Source organism: Odontomachus brunneus, unplaced genomic scaffold, assembly GCF_010583005.1.
Source record: "Odontomachus brunneus isolate Ranch 3 - 2012 unplaced genomic scaffold, Obru_v1 Obru_scaffold_079, whole genome shotgun sequence".
In the NCBI taxonomy this organism is placed as follows: domain Eukaryota; kingdom Metazoa; phylum Arthropoda; class Insecta; order Hymenoptera; family Formicidae; genus Odontomachus; species Odontomachus brunneus.
This window is the reverse complement of record NW_022639529.1, coordinates 1390135-1410851: the sequence shown is the minus strand read 5'-3', so window position 1 is coordinate 1410851 and position 20717 is coordinate 1390135. Positions and strand designations below refer to the sequence as shown.

Genomic DNA, 20717 nt, shown 5'->3' with positions numbered 1-20717 from the left:
GAGAGAGAGAGAGAGAGAGAGAGAGAGAGAGAGAGAGAGAGAGAGAGAGAGAGAGAGAGAGAGAGAGAGTACGCATGTATGTGTATGTATGTGTTACAGACTGCATAGGGCTCACGGCAGCTTTACTCCGTTCATAGGTGCGTCGGCCAGGCGAAGTGGCGAGGCGGGATGAGACGAAGCGCCGTACGGGAGGGTGAAAGCTCCCTCGCTCTCGCCCTCGTCAGAGAGAGGGGTAGCACCGGGAGAATGCGCGTTGTATCAAAGCGGCAGCCCTTGCCGCGCAGCGTGGGAGTTAGTTCTGGTGAGGGCGCCAGGCAGCTCACTCACCGAAGTAACCCACCGTCCCAACCCTTCGATCCTCCATCCCTCGACCTTCGACCAACAAAGCAACCTCCACGGCCGCAACACCTCCTCTTACCACGATTCCGTCGTCGCTTACCGTCGAAATTCCTGCCGTGCAAGAGGCAAAACGGTGTTGTGAGCGGCTGAATCTCTTAGTGTGAGCGCGTCGACGACGCGAGACGTTCGCGAGGGTGCAGCAGCGCGAAGAAGGGGCTGTCGCGCGACGAGCCGAGGTCGGAGAGTACGCATCGTGGTAGAAGGAGTGAGAGAGAGGAAAAAAGAAAGCAAGACAGATAGAGACAGACAGAAAGAGAAGGAGACAGAGGGAGAGAGAAGGGGAGAGAGAGAGAAAGAGAGATTCAGTACAGTTCTCGTCGCTCAATGGAACACCGGCGCGGCCGGTTGAGATCGTCGGCGACGTCAGCACGGGAAGTCGGGCAACCGCGGGAAACAGCCTTTAACCTTTGAAATACGCTGCGCGATTATAGTCGGAGACCAGACATCATCGTAGAAACGGAGTTGGAAGAAGAGAAAGAGAGAGAGGGGGCGAGAGAGAGGGAGGGCGGGAGGGAGGGAGGGAAGAGAGAGAAAGAGCGAGACAGAAGAAGAAAGATAGAGAAAGCGGTAGTCAGAGGAACGAGTGTGTGTGGCAACTGCGGTAGAACAATTCGTTAAAGCACCTGGAAGAATCCTTCAACCTCAACATCACAACTGACGGCTGGCCGATCGTGCGTTCCCGGTACCCGGTATAATTCCAGACGCACGCACAAGCATTACACACATATACACACACAACACACACTACACACTATACACACATACGCACATACAGACACATATACAGGCACGCACGTACGCACGCATCTACCTACCTACACCTACGGCGCGCGCGCGGGCGCGCGTTCTCTCTCTCTCTCGCTTTTTCTCTCTCTTTCTCTCTCTCTCTCTCTCTCTTTCTCTCTCTCTCCGGTATCACGCCCATATGAACGGCCATACGGAAGCGGAGCGTGGTGAGCGACGAAAATGTCAGTGAATGAATCGCGCCCCGTCGTGTCTGACCGGACGACCTCCTCGTACATGGCATGATTGCACGGGGTGCTGCGTCGGGTGCTGCAAGCGCAATCTCTTCTCCGTGACGCGCGTCGTCTTTTGAGAGAACGGCGGAGTGATGCGCGACGGGGAACATCGCCGGTGGAGCAGCAGCAGCAGCAGCACCAGCAGTAACATCGGCGAGAAACGGCGTCTGTAAAGGGTGGAGCAGTAATAAAAAAGAAGCGCGACTGCGGCAGCGCGTGAGAGAGCGAAGGATATCACTCGTCACTACTTCCTACTCTACAATACGCGTGAAACAAGAAAAGTTGTGTGAAGGGGTGCATGTGAAGAGATCATCGGTGTATATATCACGGTACCGTGGGATCACACACGCGACGGAGAGAGAGAGAGAGGGAGACAGAGAGAAAAAAGACTGACTGAGAGACAGAGAAACGACAGAAAGGACGAAAGAAGAAAAATTAAAACGAAGCCACGAGTTGAAGTAAAGGGAAAGAGAAATAAGGAAGCCTGAGAGAGAAAGAGGGAAGGACGAAGAGAAATTGATAAAGTAAAAGAAAGTGTATACATGTGTGCGTTGTGAGAGAGAAAGAGAGGGAGAGGGAAAGATAGAGAGGAAAAGAGAAGTAAAGTCGAAGATCGTCATCACGGAACGACGCGACGCTGAGGGTCGAGGGAGAGGTCGAGACGGGAGATTGGAGGAAAGCTCGGAGGAAAAAGGCACGGCTGACGCGACGGCGAGAAATCAAGAAGCAAGTATTTTCACGTAATGCCCCGCGTAACTAACTACACTGCACCTCCTCTATCGATGAACCTCCTCGCATATCTCTGTCTGTACTCCAGGCGTCTCTCGCCTTCGTGACATCCTCACTATTATATATGTAAATGCATATATCGATGTACCTTCTTCTCTGCCTTTGTTCTGACCCCTGTGTACTCTCTGTCGCAATATACTCGCTCGTGTACCGCCTTTTCGCGTTTTCGCACTTCGACTACGCGCACCGCTCCTGTCACGGCAGCAAGCCTTGCTTTTTCAACGTTTTTCGGGGCACCTGTTGATACGACCGACCTACATACCACACTCTATCCACATTATGTCACCCCGTTCGTCGTTCGACCGAGTCATCAGGGCCGGTATTCAGGAGATCGTCGTGCACGACGTGTCCGTTGTTAGTTCCGTTCGCGCGAATTATGTCGACGACAAGAGGTCGAATGGTCTCGAGGACACGTGGCGGAGACGTTCTCGGGAGATCGCACAGAGCGGATCCTTGCAAGCCGAGACTCAAGTATCGAAACGAAATTATTTTGTTCTTCGTTTCATCGTCCTTTGAAACAATCGACCATCGCGCAATCTGTTATCCGATGTGAAATCGCGCGACGATGACGATTTTTCAATTGTATTCAATTGTATCGAATAACATTTGAATAATCGCTACAAACAAAATCATAGACGCGGGTCAGTATGTTACATCCAATATTGAGTCTCGGTAATTGAGCGCGGCCATTATGCGATTGCAAACACTTGCCGCGCTCGTAGAAATTTCGCATTGCTCGGCTGCTCGCGTTCGAACTCGTTTCATAGGTTCCGATTAACTGAATGAAACCTCAGGAAATGAGAGTTGTATGCTTGATCTTAACATGATTTGAACACTTTATTTATAAAAAGTAAAATAGGGGCATGCACGACCTCACTCAATTTCAATGACCTTGCAATATGCTGTCAAGAGAGAGATATTATATAACCTAAATAACCTTTAAGAAATTTTGAAAAGCTACTAACAAAAGTCTGAAGAATAAATTAGTTAATATCAGTGCACAAAAGTATAATTCTTCATACAATATTAAAGGTTTCTCGTTCTTCATTTTCAATATGCGTTCATTTGAATATTGGATATTATTGGTTCATATTACGTCAGGCACGTGGTTTATACACGTAATTTGAAGACTATTATATCATTAATGAAAAATTTATCGTTTTGTGTAATATACGTAATTTATTGTTTATGTTATACGTATTTTTTTAGAAAACATATACATCTTGACAGAATTTACATCTACAGTGATAAATTAGACGCTTAAAATATGATAAAAACACACACGTCTATTGAAAAGTTAATATATGAGCTTACGATCTCTATGTAAAGCAAAGCATTTAGATATATTTCTCAGATGTGTCTCAGATTGCTTCATTTCGTCTCCTTTCTTTATATTTTTTTTGATATTTGTGACAATTGATCTATTTTGGCACATACAGTCGTAGTCTAACAGTCGTATATAGTAAAATAGTAAGGATTGTAATTTGGAATGTAATTAAGTCAGTTTTTAAGAATTTATGATGATTACGAGAAACTTCTTGGATTTGTACTAATAGTCGTTACTTGAAACTTGTTTCAAGTGAGATATTCAGATTTGAATTTAGAGTTTTTTAGTTGACTCGTAATTCTAAATATAATGGTTGCGTTCAGCAGAGAAAATTGCTTTCTGTTATAAATTCTGTCTCATCTGTTATAAAATTCGTGAATATGATTGGTATATACTCTTGATCTGAATTTAAGGAGTATGGCCACAGTAGCGGGCCTAAAAATATCAGTAAATTTAATTTTTTTCAGTATAAAAAATAATTTAATATAAAATCAAATTGAAGTATTATTTACGACATATCTTAAACTAATTTTTTTGTACTTAAATTCTTCTGTATTTTTTCGATTTAAAATGGCAGCGCTATCGTTGACGAAACCTAATACGATTTGGAGGTGCTCCGGGGCCTGACATTTAGCGCCCACATGTATTGACTTAGAACAAAAATTAAAATTTCTTTTTAATTTACATTAAAATGCCTAGAGAAATACGTGGGGGTTTTGAAAATATTGATTTTTTCAGAAATGGTAGGCATTTAAAGTCATAGTTGTATTTTTTGCTAAAAAATATCGTGAAAACTGTTCATAAAATAAAAAGTTTTTTATATATCGAAAAACCCCTACGTAATTCTCTGCGGTATCTAACAAGTTGCTGCTAATGTAAAGTTATTCGAATAAAAATTATTGAAGTTATGTGTCAGGCCAACTTGAAAAACGTTGTTTTAAATAAAACACGTTTAAAGTTTTAAGTGCTGTTAAAACTTAAAATTGTGACTTTAAAATTTTTTTACCATTACTCCGCAATACCAACACCATAAAACTGCTCCTTTGTGGCAAAATTTTTTCCTGTTCTTCTTTTCTTAAAAATCTTAAGCTCGAGCTGCTTTACATCTGTTATAAAGACTTATAATCTGTTTATAACAGATGTAAAATCTCGAGCTCATCCTTCGCCGCGTCCGACAGCGAGCGCTCGGCCTGCGCTACGCGCAGTTGATCGACCTCAACGCAGAAATTACAACAATTAGGGCTTATTGTGATGCCCAAAACTTTCATAGCTTCTATGATGTTGTTTAGATCATCGTTGAAGGCGCATACAGCTAAATCGGTAGCTATATCCAAAGTCTTTTTGCTGCTCGAACTGTTCTTCGGTGTCAGGCTCCATTGAATTAAAATTTTCCATAATTCCACAATTGAATTGAAATTTTCGTTGCTATTTTGGGTGTAACACCCTAAACAACGAGTAAGCAGTTCATCTTTACTCAATTCGCGCCATGATATGCTTGGTGGCGCTGTATCGTACCTTACGGTGTTCGTTCTAACTTTGTTAAAAAATTTTGTTTCGTTATAAATCGAATTGCAACTTATTTTTACGACGATAAGATACCGTCTAAACAAAAAAAATTTTCGCTTTTTTGAAAATTCTACCGTAGCCAAAGCTCTTAAGAGTATATATACCAATCAGATTCATGAATTTTACAACAGTACAATATATGATTCGATTATAAACTTAAGATTGAATTCTAAATTCAAATCTGAGTGTTTCACATGAATTACAAGTTTCAAGTAACGACTATTAATATGAGCCAAGATCATTTAATAGAGTATAGAGAATTCTACGAAGTTTTGTCCTAAATGTCAATGAATGTCAATTATTACAGTTTTACATTAGTTTTCCGATGTTCTAATGTTCAGTATGCTCGCAACTGTCTTAATGAACAATTGAACAAAAATATGAAAAAATAATTGGACAAAAATATGAAAATTAAGTGCTTTTAGTAATTATGGTTCTCACAAAGTTGTTTAAATTTATAAATGATATATCGATTTAAGGCGTTATATATATACCCACACAGTTAGACATGCACATCAACATTTCCTCGCTGCATTATTTTTACTGTATTTTCTAAATACATTACTTTCTTATATTTATTTGTTTTTGTTTAGAACAGATATATCTTGAATGATAGATATATCGTGTGTAGAGATTTATTCCAATTTTCAATGTTTCAATTTTAGTATAAGATAGATTCATCATTTCAATGAAGCAAAAGCATTTCAATTTCTTGAGCAAAAACATATCGAATGTTATATGATTTATTTATATAAAAATACGAAAGGAGAAAGATATTCCAAACAGTTCCAAATACTCATTGTGTTAATTCCTATTAATTTGTTTGGTTTTTTCTGTTTGATTAAATAACGTAATAATACTTCATTACATGTTTTTTTTTGTTATTTCTATATCAGTTTGGTTACTATATGTTTCATAATTAGAGTCAAATTCGGAGATGATTGGGGAGACAAAAAATGGTTGAAATTTACGAAATTAAGATAGATAAGAGGAAATATAACAAGGGACTATTATTGCCAAAGACATTGGATATTTGGCGGAATTGGAAGATCAATGAATCGATAATTTATTGAATCTGTGAACATAATAACTTTACTGACATAGTACTAGATGTTATAAAAAAGTGGATAAAACCAGGAACAATGGTCGGATTGTTGGAAATCTTATTTAAGTATTTGTCAAATACAAGCTACATTCATGTGGCAATCAATTACAAAATATATTTTCAATTCTATAAGAAGTGTAATACATAATATATCTGGTGTGAAACATAAATATTTCTTGTTATTAAACGCGAAAAGAACACTATGGGATAGACACTATTTAGCATATTTAGCTGAATTTTTGTTTAATTGATGTTTGATTGGATTCTGGATTTCTTCAATATTATGTCACGATAATATATCAAATATCTGAAGACAATAGCAACAAATAAATATTTAACAATAATTATTTAACAATAATTTTCTGAAATTATTTGTTACTTTCGTTTATTTCTTTTTGAATTACTTGTTATTTTTATTTATTAACTTATTAAATTTTTTTTGTTTAAACGGTATCTTATCTTCGTAAAAATAAGTTGCAATTCAATTTATAACGAAAAACTTGTTAAAAACTTGTCTTATTTATTATGTTTTTATTATAATTGACTTTCTTATTATAATAAGGATGTATCGATCTTGGTAATAATGTATGATAATGTCCAATATCTGAAAACAACAATAACAAATAAATAGCTGTAACTGTAATATTTTAGGATTTTATTTTTTTTTACTCTCTAGGATAATCTTGACCTTGACATATACTGTTAATGTCATAGTCTTCAATAATTTGCAAATAATGTTTAATAACTTTTTAATAAACAACGAGCAAATTTTTATTTTGTGTCAAGAACATTCAGTAACCTTCACTTTCCAACATGCTTCAAGGTCATTGGAATCAATAAGGTCGGTCTTATTCTGTATAATTATCTTTTTTAATGTTCAATACGCAACTGATATCCAATGAGAGAGATAACTTATTTTTTTTAATTATTTAAAATTGTATCTTAGAGAATTTTACAAATTCTAATATTTTGAAGATAACTTATCTTTTGATATTTATAAAAAAAATGTATTTTTCTATTGAACGCTGATTGTGTTCTAAATTCCCCCAAAAAAGGCGTGGAAAAAGCGTGTTCAAACCGTATTAAATCCGAATATACGCGAATGTAGAACATGGAATTTTCAAACGTGGATACTTGAGTTAAAAAAAAGAAGATCGCCGAAAACCGCTACAAATTTCCGGCTCGATAGTCCTTGGCTGAGAGAGGGGAGGGATAGATTCGTTCCGGAGCGGCACGCTCCGCGAAAATGAAACTTCGCGAAGTCACGTCCGCGGCTAATCTCACCGATATTTCGCGCACGATCGCAGCTCAGTTGGAGCCGCCTCGGGTAGGCGCAGTTATTTATAAGCGAGCACACCGCGTGTCGCGACGCTCGTGTGATCGTTATCATCGCGATCGACATCTGGCTGGCGTCGCCGTAGCTTCTCATTTCCGTTCTGAGGAAAAATCAACGCCCGGAACGTTTGATAGGCGAGGAAGAAAAAAAAAAATACAAAACGGGAGGTGGCGTAAGACAGAAAGGAAGAAAGGTAACGAACGAACGGACGGGCTTGCGGAAAAAAAGTGTGTCTGTGCGTGTGTGAGAGGGAGAGAGCGAAAGTGAGCGAAAGGGAGAAAGAGAGAAAGGCGAGAAGGGAAAGGTAAGCGGATAAGGAAACAACGTCGAGGGAGTTCGCTCTCCGTAGAGATGGTAGCTTTATTGGCACATACGAGCGATCGCGAGCGGTTTAACATCGGGTGGCATCGATTGGTTTAAATGTTGTCCACACTCTCAAGCACCTTTACGCATCTATGGCACGCACGATGAGCACCTCCGATTACCTCCACACGTCGCCAGCACTCTGTTGAATATATGTCCTGAGAAAAAAAAGTAAAAAAAGAAATTTAAAAAAGCGATAAAAAACCAAAACTACCAAAATCTTTTTGTGTTCCTGGCACTTGATAGGATGTCGCACGTTATTCTTTACTAACGACCTGATTTCAGGACGGTCGGTACAGGAGACATGTGCGCTTTATCACGAAGAGAATAAGCCAAGGTCGCGGCTACTATCACGGACTACCAAAAGTGAAGCGTATCGATTTACAGGAGCGAGCATAACGCAATCGAGTGTCAAATGTGAATGATACACCGTGCACTCGAATTTGTTCTCGATAAAGATAGAAAGAGAAGGGGAGAGGGTAAAACGAAAAAAAGAAAGGAAGAAGGAGGAAGAGGGGGATCTGTTCTTTCGGAGTCCTACGATACAGATCCTTGCTCCCAGTGAGGACATGCTAGGAAATCACGGTCGATACAGTTACACGCGTAGCACATTTTTGCGTTTTCTATGCAATAATAGCCACTGTGTCGAAATTATATTACGCCGTCGCTCGTGATTTTTTATCAAGCTTATCCTCCCGCCTCCCCTTCTTCGCCCTCACGGTATCAATCGACCGCCCCCGTACCTCCTGCCCACCTGCGTACTCAGCCGCACACGTACACACATAACACGCAGGTAGGCACACACATGTATAGAAATATACACACACACACATATACACGTACACAGACGTAGACACACTCTATCCTCAGCTTCCCAGTGTACCGCGCGTTCAAACGAAAAGTCGGCCTAACCCCGAATCGCTACAAACGTGCCTTTAGACTGGCAGTGAGTAGTAAGCAGCTAAAGCGTGTGTGTACAAGAAAACAAAAAAAGCATCGTTGCTGTTCATGTAGGTCAATTATAATACCACACCCAGCCGTATAATTGAATACGACAAAAGCGGTGGTGGTGGTGGTGGTAGCGTTGATGGTAATAGAGAAGCGAAAACGAGAGAAAAAAATATATATACGTAGATATTTACATATATATACATAAATAACAAGAGAGAGAGAAAAAACTTAGAGAGAAAGAGAGAGAGAGAAAAATCTTAGATAGAAAAAGAGAGAGGGAAAAGGCTGGAAAGGGTGAAGGTAGAGGAAAAGAAAGGGGGAGAAATAGAGATAGAGAGAGAAAGGAAAAAAAAGAGGGAAAAAAGCAAAAGGGAAAGAGAAAAACAGAGGAGAGCAATTGTGAAATGCGAAAAAAAAACATGGCGGTCTGCATGTTCTGGCTTCTCACTTACGTGGGACAGGGGCTGGATCTGGCGGTAGGCAATCGACAAACTATCATAGTGCAGGGCACACAGGGACTGGACTACCGTCATGGAAGTAATAGCATTAGAAAGAAGAGCGAGCCGAACTCGATAGGTAGCAACCTGTTGCAGTTCAGGATATATCCTTCCGAAGGCTCCCACCGGGACGACCTGTCGAATTGGCTGGTCTTCAACGACGAACCGCGGATATCTTCGTGGTCTCCGGCGGGCATACTGATCGACGACATGGTGAAAGAGCCGCGCGAACTCCAGTCGGTGTTCTTCGCCTTGTCACCCGCCGTCCTGAACGTCCTCTACTCCGATTACATGACGTCGCAGACGTCCGCGCACGCGGTCGCCGTGGAGCCTGTCCTTCACGACGACAGCAATCCGCACCTCCATGGTGGCCGGCCGCAGCATCAACGCGCCAAGAAGCGCCTGCTGGGCTGCAGACATCCCACGAAAGGCACGCTCAGTCTACCGATATTGGTATGCGACGGCAAGAAGAACACGGCGGCGGCAGCAGCTACGACGATTCTTCAGGACCCATCCAGACAATCGAACTACCATGACGATCTCTATGAGCAGAGATTTAACACTGCGACGAGTACGAAGACTGATCTCGCGCGCGCTGAAGGCATATCCCATGAGCTACCAAACGGCGGCTTCGTCCCGAGGGCACTTGTCTACGAGGCCAACAAGTTACCCGGCAAACGGAATCAAATCTCAGTAGGACGGCGCTCGGCCGATACGCAGGCCGAATCCCCGGAACAACAGGCTCAATCGTCTGCGACGTCTTCGGTGGCCTCAGCCGGCGCCAGCATCGCCTCGCAGTTCATGATGAGATCCATCAGGGGAAGCATACAGTATGACGTACCGCAAATCGGTAAGCGTTCGCTATTTATCATGTCGTTCTTGTCTTGTAGTGATTTTCTTTTAACTGATACCTTCAGGATGTGCAATGTCAAGAGGCTGGCTGATCATTCTCCGTAAAAAATCAAACGAATCGAGCAGCTATGAGCTTCCGAGACTCCGTTTCGACGTTTGTTCGCTTTCGAGTGGCAAAATGTCTGTGAATTTGCTCAGTGACAGAAAGATCGCGACATTTTTATTCGATAAACTTTAGAATGCTTTCACGCAGTATTAAGTAGGAAAACGTATTTTGTATATAATCAGAACAATTTATTTCTCTTCTAAATATTACTGAAAAACAATTTCTACGGACTTTAATTGGATATAGATGCATTGTGAAATTTATTGAAAAGGAAAAACAATACTATGCAATGAGACTATCTTACTCAGGCAAAAATAATTCGTCGAAACGATGTCATTTCAATGTTATCGAAACTTATCGATTCGGAATTCGTGTTGGAATTTTGGCATTTCCGAGCAAAAAGAAGTTGCATATATAAAGAATCAGATGATAGTGCTTTACAAATCTGGTGTATATTTACAAAGGTCGAGTATCGAGACGGCATAAAAATAATGATGACATAATTTTGAAATGAGAAATCTTAAGACTATGAAATTATATCAAACATATGTAGGGAAGATATAGTTATCACACTTTTTACTTAATGATAAAAATAAGACGGTGTATGTAATATTTCAGAATGTTGAATACATTGTAATATAGCTACAATTTTTTAGGTACAAAAAAAAATATGAGCCGTGTTTATATTTATGCACAAAGAAATTATACAGTCATAAGCAAGATCGGAAAAATGTGACATCCAACCTCATACCCTGAATCAATTGTTACATGTCTTCTATATGGAGAAAACACGACAAATAATTCTTGTCATAACAGTGTTCTTAATGTTATAGCAAAATTAATTATATACAACCATGTATCGATATATAATCATGAATATATATTGATTGAAAACTGTATATATATACACATACAGTTATATCAATAGAAACCATTCAAAGTTATTTTCGGAGAAGGTATATCTCGGAAATTTAAATGCGCCGTACAAATTCTACCATTTGCAAGGTCTGGCAATGGGTGAAAATCAAACTCACTGCGTGTGACTCATTCACCCCAAACGTTCATGTAGATTGAACGAGATTATACTTATACATAATGTTGCCATAATTATTAACTGCATATAGAAACGATTAGCGAAAAGTATAATATTTCTTACAGATACAGAGAAATTACGACTAGCAGTCTTAAAACAAACAAAACATTAAAAATAGGGACCAGAAAAAATTTACTCGCATTTGATTTAAAAAAAAATACTTATAAATACTACATGCGATGCTTTGGCTATAAACCATTTCGTACTAACTAACTACAGTGTTACAAGCAACCTACACTATAGAGGAGAATATTCCCTTCTATTTATTAAGTGAGATAAAAGCTTTGTGACAATCGACCGTGTGACTTTCAGTCCTAGTCTCCCCTACATAAAATAAGATATAAGTTAAAAAGGTTGAAAAGATAAATCAAACTCCCATTAAACTTTCCAACTTTTCGTTGTTACAAAATGCCAAAATATTGACGCAAATTTTGAATCAATAACTTTTGACATTAGCTGCGTCGAAACAATATCGTTTCGATTAATCATTTTTGGTTGGATTCAAGGTAGTTTAAGCGAATTGTTGAACGGTTGGTATATACAGATAATAATTCTTCGATCTTGTAAAATACCAATACTTAGAACGCAAAAATTACACTATACTATGTCTCTTTGATGGGGACGAACAAATTTCTATCTATCTCGTGATATGACTGTTATCAACTTAAGTAAAAGTGCGGGATATTCAATTAAAATAAAAACATATAAGTGCTTTAATTGAAAACATTTGATGCAATCTTTTTGTCACTAACTGTACACGATACTTCGATAACAATATAACGAATAGCGTCCGATAACGACGATACTTTTCAACATTGGACAAGTTTCAACTTTGTTAGAGATGGAGGAACAGAGAAATAGCATCGTTTGGTTTTTCACGCAATTTCTTTATGAGAGAATGAATAATTTCGAAAGAAAAAAGTTTATTTTTGTGGTCCTACAAAATCGAGACTTGTATTTAATAAGCATTCAATTCTGATATTTTAAACATAAGGAAATTTCGTAATGGTAAAGAGACTTCTTGACTTCAAAAATAAGAAATTTATTACTGGCTGAAGCAATATTATTCACAACATTGTAATTTACAAAAAAATTGAGAAAGAGATATAATATTGAGACTAATATCGTAATAAATTCCAAAATTTGGAACGATAACATTTGGTATAGTAAGAGACTAGATTAATGTAACGTTCTGGAAAAAGCGTATTTTAGGGTATTAATTTTACAAGAATGGATCAATCGAATGTTTTAAAACATTATATAATAATTAAGTAACTATTAAACTTTATATTATTATTCTTGTTATTTAGAAAAACCCATAAATAAATATGCAGCATGTGTGGCCGAATACATGGCCGTTCTAGTGATCTGAAAAATAAAAAACCAAAAGGTCTTTTAAATAATATGCTTATAGTTTGGATGATGAATCTAAAAAATTTAGAAAAACATTAAATAATACTTTTTTTAATTAATTCAAATTAATTAATTTTTAAACAGTTATTATTTCTGCAATTTTTGTTCCACAGCTTGAAATTTAGGTTCATTTTCTAAGCAAATTATTTAAGAAACTTTTTGATTTTTGATCTCAGGTCACTAGAACAGGTAGAACAGGCTATCTTTCCTGCCAATTGCATACTTATATGCAATACAATTATTATTTATTATATTTATTACAGTTGTGCATTGCAGATATTTTTTGCAGTCGTGTGTTTGACCACATGTTGCATATTTATTTATAGGTTTTACTAAATAACAAAAGTAGTTATATAAAGTTTAATAGTTACTTAATTAATATACAATGTTTCAAAATATTCGGTTGATCTATTTTCATAAAATTAATTTCTAAAAATATGCTTTCTTTTAGAGCTTATATTGGCTCTTTAAGGAAATATTCTACTCTAAATATCCATTTTCAAGTTGATTTTTGGACTTAAATAAGAAAAACTACAAAAGTTATAGAACAGGGATTTTGCACGCATATTTGTTCATGTTTAAACTAACACATCAAATTTTTATATATCATTTTGTTAAAAATTATATAAGTTAGAGATCGATACGTAAGCAGTGTCATGAACTATACGTTCAACTATACTATATTGATTGCAGCCGTTCTAGTCATTTAAAATAAATATATAAATACTTTTTGTAATCTGTATGAATATAATTATCGCCGACATATTTCTAAAAGGTAAAAATATGAACGTGTGTAACGAAATCGCAACTGTTGACAGATTCAAGTTAGATTTTCTAACACATTTTCCAATTTAAATAAGCCGGGGCAAAAAATTATTTTGAAATATATACATTAAAGATTTCGGTAATAACACTACATTTATACTGATTACAAAAAGTATTTATACATTTATTTCACGGCGACTGTAATTAATACGTACGATTAAATGTATAGTTTGTGACACTGTTTGCGTGTCGAACTCTAACTTGTATAAGTTTTAATAAAATAACTTATAAAAATTTCGAGTGTTTTTAAAAAATGAATATATATGTATTTCTGCAAAACTCCAGCTTTATAACTTTAATAGTTTTTATATTAATTCTCAAAAATCATCTTGAAAACGAATAGAATAGAATATCCTTAAAAAACTCTGCAATTATATATATTTTTTTAACACATAGTACAATGTAGATCTGTTAGATACGATTAATTTTGAACTACCGTAACTTCATTGGAAATCAATATTTTCGGACACATTTTTTCCAGAGATATAGAAAAATCTCAGCTACATGAATTAGCGAAATAAAATTAAAATCTACAAACAGATTTACGCTATTTTGAAGTTTTCCCAAATTCTTTACGACAGTTGGTAAGCGATTGAATATTTGTTCAGGTCTCACAGATGTAACATTATACGCGGAGATTTAAAGCATCCCTGATGAGGCGATTGAAAATAATTATACTCCCAGTGATCAAACTGCGTTGACTTTCACAGGCTTGTTGATGTCTACCGTGATAAAAAATTTACATTTCGATCAAATACGACTCTTTTCAATTGGCTTATTTTTTGCATACATCGAATACTATACATTATATTACGTAGTAATATAATGTTACAGCCGTTTATCTCCGAAAACGGGAGTTTTATCGGGATATTTAAAAAAAATATCAACCACTCAACTCGATATCGGTGATTCGTAAAAATTCATGGAAAAATGTGTTGGAAAGGTTATTGTTTTTCAATTAAAACCCGCGAATCGAACGAACGCATCACGATACAAATACGCAATATCGGTTACACAAATAAAAAGCTCCGAATGCGAAAAGGGCTAGAAGAGTCGCATCGCGAAGTGCATCTGAAAAAGCGAAGAAAAAGCGACGACACGGTGGTCGCACGAGCGTGTCCGCCGACCCTTCCAAATTTATTGATCCGAGAGAACGAAGCTGACGGTGAATCTGTGACAAGAGGATGACGGGGAACACGGTCCCGGTAAACACCCTTCGGTGCTGCGGATACCATTGAGAAATCTAAACGCGAGTGGAAGCTTCCCGTCGAAAATCCTCTCAAAATGCCGTAAATGCCACTTGCCTCGAAAGTATACGAACGAAATGTAAAGCGAAGCATGCTACGAAGCGTTTCGTTTCAGCTTGGCCGCTGTGTACGAGAAATGTTACATTTATCAAGAACGTTACATTTTATCATAAATAACGCAAACAAAATGTAAAACGGAGTGCATTCCGCGAGGCGTTTCGTTCCAACACGGCCGCCGTGCACGAAAAACATTACACTTTATTATCAACGTAATGTAAATGCAATTTATTATTAGCTTAACGACGAAATTTATATACATCGACCTATACTTTCATCTCACGCGCGCGTTTGTCATTAGATTTACCACTCGGGGTCTCGTCCTACGTAAGCATTGAATAAGAGATCTTCGTTACTTGTGCAAGTACGCACGGAGAATCTGGTAACCGCATTTAACACCGAGCAAGCCGGGCTTTTGAGAGAGAAAGAGAGAGAGGGAGAGAAAGAGAGAGGAGGAGGGAGGAAGGAAGGTGAAAAGGGAGGTACGCAAGACACGCCTTTACATTTATATTCGATGAATAATACAGAGAATCAACTTGCCACGTTTAAATGTTGCAACGCATTTACTGATGGACCTACGCAACCACTGTGAGATGCGCATTTACCACTATATAATATCGCACAGTTCTCCGCCGGTTTTAATGCTTCGTTTGAATATGCATTAATTTAATTAATTTAATCGTTATGCGCGATTACAGAATGACAAATCTCTCTCTCTCTCTCTTTCTGAGGCTTGCATATCTGAATTAATATTTCAAATAACAACGAGACCAGTATGCATTTTGATAAAACTTGTATCAGGCTACGGAAGTGTGGAGCGCAAAAAAACGTAAAAAAAATTCTATAAATATTTTATAAATTTTTATGAATTTCTTCAATTTTCAATTTTTAAATATAAAAGCTGCTTCGAAGCTGATTCTTAGAAGTAATCAAATAACATACTCGTGCGTTCTATTCCAGATTTATTTGAGTGAAATTTCACTTGGATTGAGTGAAAAACTCAAAAGTTCAAAAATTCAAACACTCAAAGCGATAATGAGAAAGTTGCCACTCATAAGAGTGAATGTGTAAATCTAATCACAGCAGAGATCAAAAGGAGGTCCTAGTTTAGATAGCTGAAAAATAGAAGATTTTTACGATTTTTTTTCAAATATATAGATATCAATATAGGCTTTTAATTATACTATTTATTATTGTTTTAAGTATAATTATATTTGTTTTAAGTATAAAAGAATTACTTTAAAAGATTGGAATTTCCAGGTTTTTTATGTTACGCGCTATCGCTGGTCACTTCTAACTAAAACATTACAGCTCATGTAATAATTTAAAATAACTGGGACAAGACAATTTAAAAACTACACGGAAAAAAAAGATTTGTTAATATATAGACAACTAAAAATATTAACTACAAGAGCAAATTTTCTTGCTTTCATAGCAAAGTTATTTAGTTGTGATAGCTAAAATATTTGCTAATATATATATTAACAAATCTTTTAGCTATTACAACTATATAACTTTGCTACGAAAGTAAGAAAATTTACTCCTGTAGTTAATATTTTTAGTTATCCATATATTAGCAAATCTTTTTTTTCCGTATATAATAAATTCAATAAAAACATAAGAAAAGCTATGATGTACAATCTAAATTGAAAATGTAGAGGATCTATTACAGCAAGCGTCAGGAAGAAGTACACATAAATACAGTAAAAAATTTATTCTATAATTATGAAGTAAAAACATTTGTGTTTTATTTTTAACGCTTGCTTTAATAGGCTCTCTACATTTTCAATTTAAATTATAATAAAAATAATAAAAATAAAATGAAAATAATAAAAATAATAAATTCGTTGGCAGATAAACCTGAATCCTTTGGAAAATTTCAAAAATTATTATTTTTCGTATAAGATTATATAAAAAATAGAGAGGAAAAATTATTTGTAACTTCTATGTGCCGCTATTTTGTTAAATTTCGACTTTCTGCATATGTTATTATTATTATTGGAGGGAAATAGGCTTACAAGCCCCTTGTCATTCCCATCTAAAAGATTTTTTGTAACAATTTCCTTATCAATATTATTTAAAGTAATTTTAAGCTTTTAAGTAATTTAAAGTAATTTGAAAATTGAACTTTGACCAGCATCTTCTTTATTTCGCTAGATGTAATCATCGCCTATTCGAAATATAATAGTCTGCGTTGATTATATTGACTTTCGATATACAAAGGTTCATCCTGCTGCAAATTTAATATAGTTTTTTCAATTCTCTAATCCTATTTTTTGAAATTGTTACACGAGTCTACTAAATAGAGACGTCCAGTGACACTGTGTTCAGCATGAAAAATTTGCAAACCAAATTTCAATCATTTTTAAATAAAAAATAATTTGGTTATACTTAAGATAATGATAAACATTATAACAAACTTTATATTGGTATTTTTATTCATTTCTTGGAAAGAATTTCGTAAAAATTTCCTATTTTTCGGTTATCTAAACCAGAATCTACCCTTAATTTATATGAGTGTATGTTGCAGCCGACTAAAATGAACTTGTTTCAATGATCGGAGCACATCAGATTCACTATTTAATTTCGAATAAAAATGTTGGCAATTCAAAGTGGAAGAGTTTATTCTGTTAGTGAATAGTCACTCAAATTCGAGTGACTCGACTATCATTCTACTTTTCAAGCGGAATATTACTCGAAGAAATTTAAAGTGTACATAGTTGACATAGTACGACATTCACTCTTTCATATACTGACGCATGATCCCTCTGTGATCTTATTTATAGAATGTCCTATCTCCGAAGATGGAATGGAGAGATTCGCTTGTCCAACCCCGGATAGAATGGGTCGATATCATTGCATCGACGATCATGTCCTGTGCGACGGTTTTATTGACTGTCCCTCAGCCGAGGATGAGGACAGACAATCCTGCATGTTTTACAAAACCGTGAGTAAAATCATACGATTGTATATATGTTTTTTTTGTTTTTGTTTATCCATCAGTTCTTTCCATCAAACTGCTAGAGGACGTAAACGATACTTGCAAAGTCCTACACTCGGTGATGCGTTGCCTACAATGTTTCTCCATATCCTGTTTGTGTTTAAAAATATTTTTGAATGTTTTGAAATCATGTACGTTTTGTGGTAAAACAAGAAGAGAATTTTTCAGCACTCAAACTCTACGTTATCTATCTCTTCGACATATGTTATCGCGTTATATGGATCACGTCTATACACATACACGTCTTCTCCAATTTATATTTATAATTCTTCGTTGTTTTATAAATAGTATGTCGACTATTTCTGCACCCAATTCATGTTTACGCGTATAATGGGGTGTTCATCGAGCGTTCAGAAACTACGAAGCAAAAGAAAATCGATTGTCGATCAAAGGGAAAGTCATTCTATTTGCAAATATAATTCTATCGTTTAAGATACATTTTTTTTACATTAGTTTTGTTCTTTTCGATTACTACATTTGCTACATTAGTGTACAAGAAATGTACACTAAAATGTAATGTACAAGAATTGATGTCAGCGATCTCCGTTATTTTTTGAAATGTTGTGAAATTCAGTGCAATGATTTATTTCTTTCTGCACTAACTTATTCCTCAGCAAATATCCGTTTGCGAAATAATTTGAATATTTCTTTTTCGATGCATTTTGAAAGACGTTTAATATCTAATATGAAAATTAATCTTCTAAAAAACAAATTCCCCCATTCTGAAGTAAACTAAAAGAAAAGTGTTTGAATTTTCACGTAAACAAATATATACTTGAAAGTAAAAAGAACAATTTGAACATCTTTTTCGATACAATTTCTAATTGGAGAATTTATTCTTGGATAATGTTCAGAAGACGAATTTTTTATTAGATGTTTCGGATACGTTTCGAAATGCGTCAAAAAAAGGTATTCAAACTTTTCTGTTTTTGAGTATAGATTGGGAGTCTCAGACTTCCTACGATTAATATAAAAACTGTTATTAATGTCAGCGCTTACAAAATTTGAGTTTAAAATATGCGAATACGGTTTATTTATAATTTGAAACTAAAAATTGATTCGAATAATATTCTCTCTTAAATATTATAATAAAATTTATAATTATAATTTAATATTATAATTTTTTTTTATTATTATTAATAAAAATATATGCATAACAAATACATATAAATGAAGAGAGATGAAGGGGGAAGAGAGAAAGAGAAAAAGTATAATGATTAGAGTGAACAGTAAATTGGTTTGAAAAAACACAAGGTGTACAATTCATATTAATGATAAGAAATTTTATGTTCATCTCTCTTTTTCCTCGTTATAAAAATATTTAAATTATTTTGATAAAAAATACAGATGTTATTGAAAATGTTACCGAGAATATACTCATAATATTCCATAATTAAATGGAACATAGCTAATTAGTTTAGTATATTTTGAGAATATATGAAAAACGAAAACTACAAGATATATACGGATATTTCCAGTATATTATGTACATTTATAATACATTCAGTGCAGTGGCGTAGCCAGAAAAAAGTTTCGGGGGGGAACTGTATTTTTTATTTTTGATGAGCAAAAAAAGATCATTCGAAAAAATTTTTCTCACACTTAGTGTAATCCAGAAAATTAATTTCGGGAGGGACAGCAGCCCCTCAGGCCCCCCCACCATGGCTACGCCATTGATTCAGTGTTTAGTGCATTCGAATGATATCGCACTGTGAATATCGGTTATCGGTTATCAGAACAAAAGCACGTTTGATATTTGATGATATTGATGATTAAGAAAACATATCAAACAGATTGACAGTTATCGTTGCAAATCATTTCTCATCATTAACAAATATACATTACCTAAGAGATGTATTACATTTGTTCTTGTCTGTTTAGGTTAAATTAGATTAGTTATGTCTTCATTACAGAAATGTTGTTTAAAACAGTAAATTGAAAGTAACAAATCATTTGTTCTCAATTTGTTCTTCGGAATTATTCGCTGTGTCAGTGGCGTAGCTAGAAAAAAGTTTCGGCGGGGTTGTACTTTTTATTTTTAACAAGCAAAAAAAGGTCATTTGAAATCATTTTTCTCACACTTAGCGTAACCCAGAAAATAAATTTCGAGGAGGAGGCTGCAGCCCCCTCAGCCTTCCCTGGCTACGCCACTGCGCTGTGTCATACCAACAAACCATTTGTTGTGGATACTGATATTTTGTTAAATTAGAAAAATTTTTTCTCTCAGTTGTCGTCTGAGGTATATTATTTAAAAAATTACTATAAAGTTCAAAGTTATCTCTTTAAAATATATCTTTCATTATTTTTAACATAAATAGATTATTGATGCAAATGTTAATCTAAAAAATGAAGTTAAAATTGGAAGATTGACATTTTTCAACTTGAAAATATTTAAGAGAAAGAAAATAAGAACTCAATAACAATGATATCAATTAAATAATAGGAAAAAGGGCTAATTCGAGTTTAAGCACAGGATTAATAGTGCTATGTACCATATGGGTAAAACCTTCCTTGTGTTAAGAAATAGAGCAATATTTATTGAACATGAATACTCAATATAAATAATCAGTTTCGGCTCAATCATGAACCCTCTTCAGTGATATAAGGTTTATAAAACGAACGCATTACAAGTAAAAGAATTAATTAAAGACGTTAATAAAATGATATGAATGTTATTCATAGTATTATAGCTAACAAGACCGTTATCCAACTAATATTAAGAAGTTCAAATTAATACTAGGAAGTTGCCGTCATAACTATAACAAAAAAAA

At 35.7% G+C, this 20717-nt stretch overlaps 1 protein-coding gene and 1 long non-coding RNA gene across 4 annotated transcripts in view; one reads left to right on the top strand and one right to left on the bottom strand.

The window, feature by feature from the left end:
* Positions 1 to 284: 284 nt before the first annotated feature.
* LOC116847511 overlaps positions 285 to 20717 on the top strand; it is a 34979-nt gene continuing 14546 nt past the window's right edge. For 2 of the 3 annotated variants that reach the window (XR_004378773.1, XM_032822602.1), the window contains exons 1-2: positions 285 to 10202; positions 17732 to 17892. Coding sequence is in view for 1 of the 3 variants with exons in the window: in XM_032822602.1 (XP_032678493.1) it covers positions 9260 to 10202; positions 17732 to 17892 (1104 nt within the window). In the remaining 2 variants the exon portion in view is untranslated. The remainder of the gene's footprint in view (positions 10203 to 17731; positions 17893 to 20717) is intronic. The other variant, XR_004378774.1, reaches the window with a different exon arrangement.
* Positions 17886 to 20717, bottom strand: part of LOC116847513 — a 7650-nt gene continuing 4818 nt past the window's right edge. The window contains exon 4 of the long non-coding RNA XR_004378776.1: positions 17886 to 18036. This is a non-coding gene — a long non-coding RNA (uncharacterized LOC116847513). The remainder of the gene's footprint in view (positions 18037 to 20717) is intronic.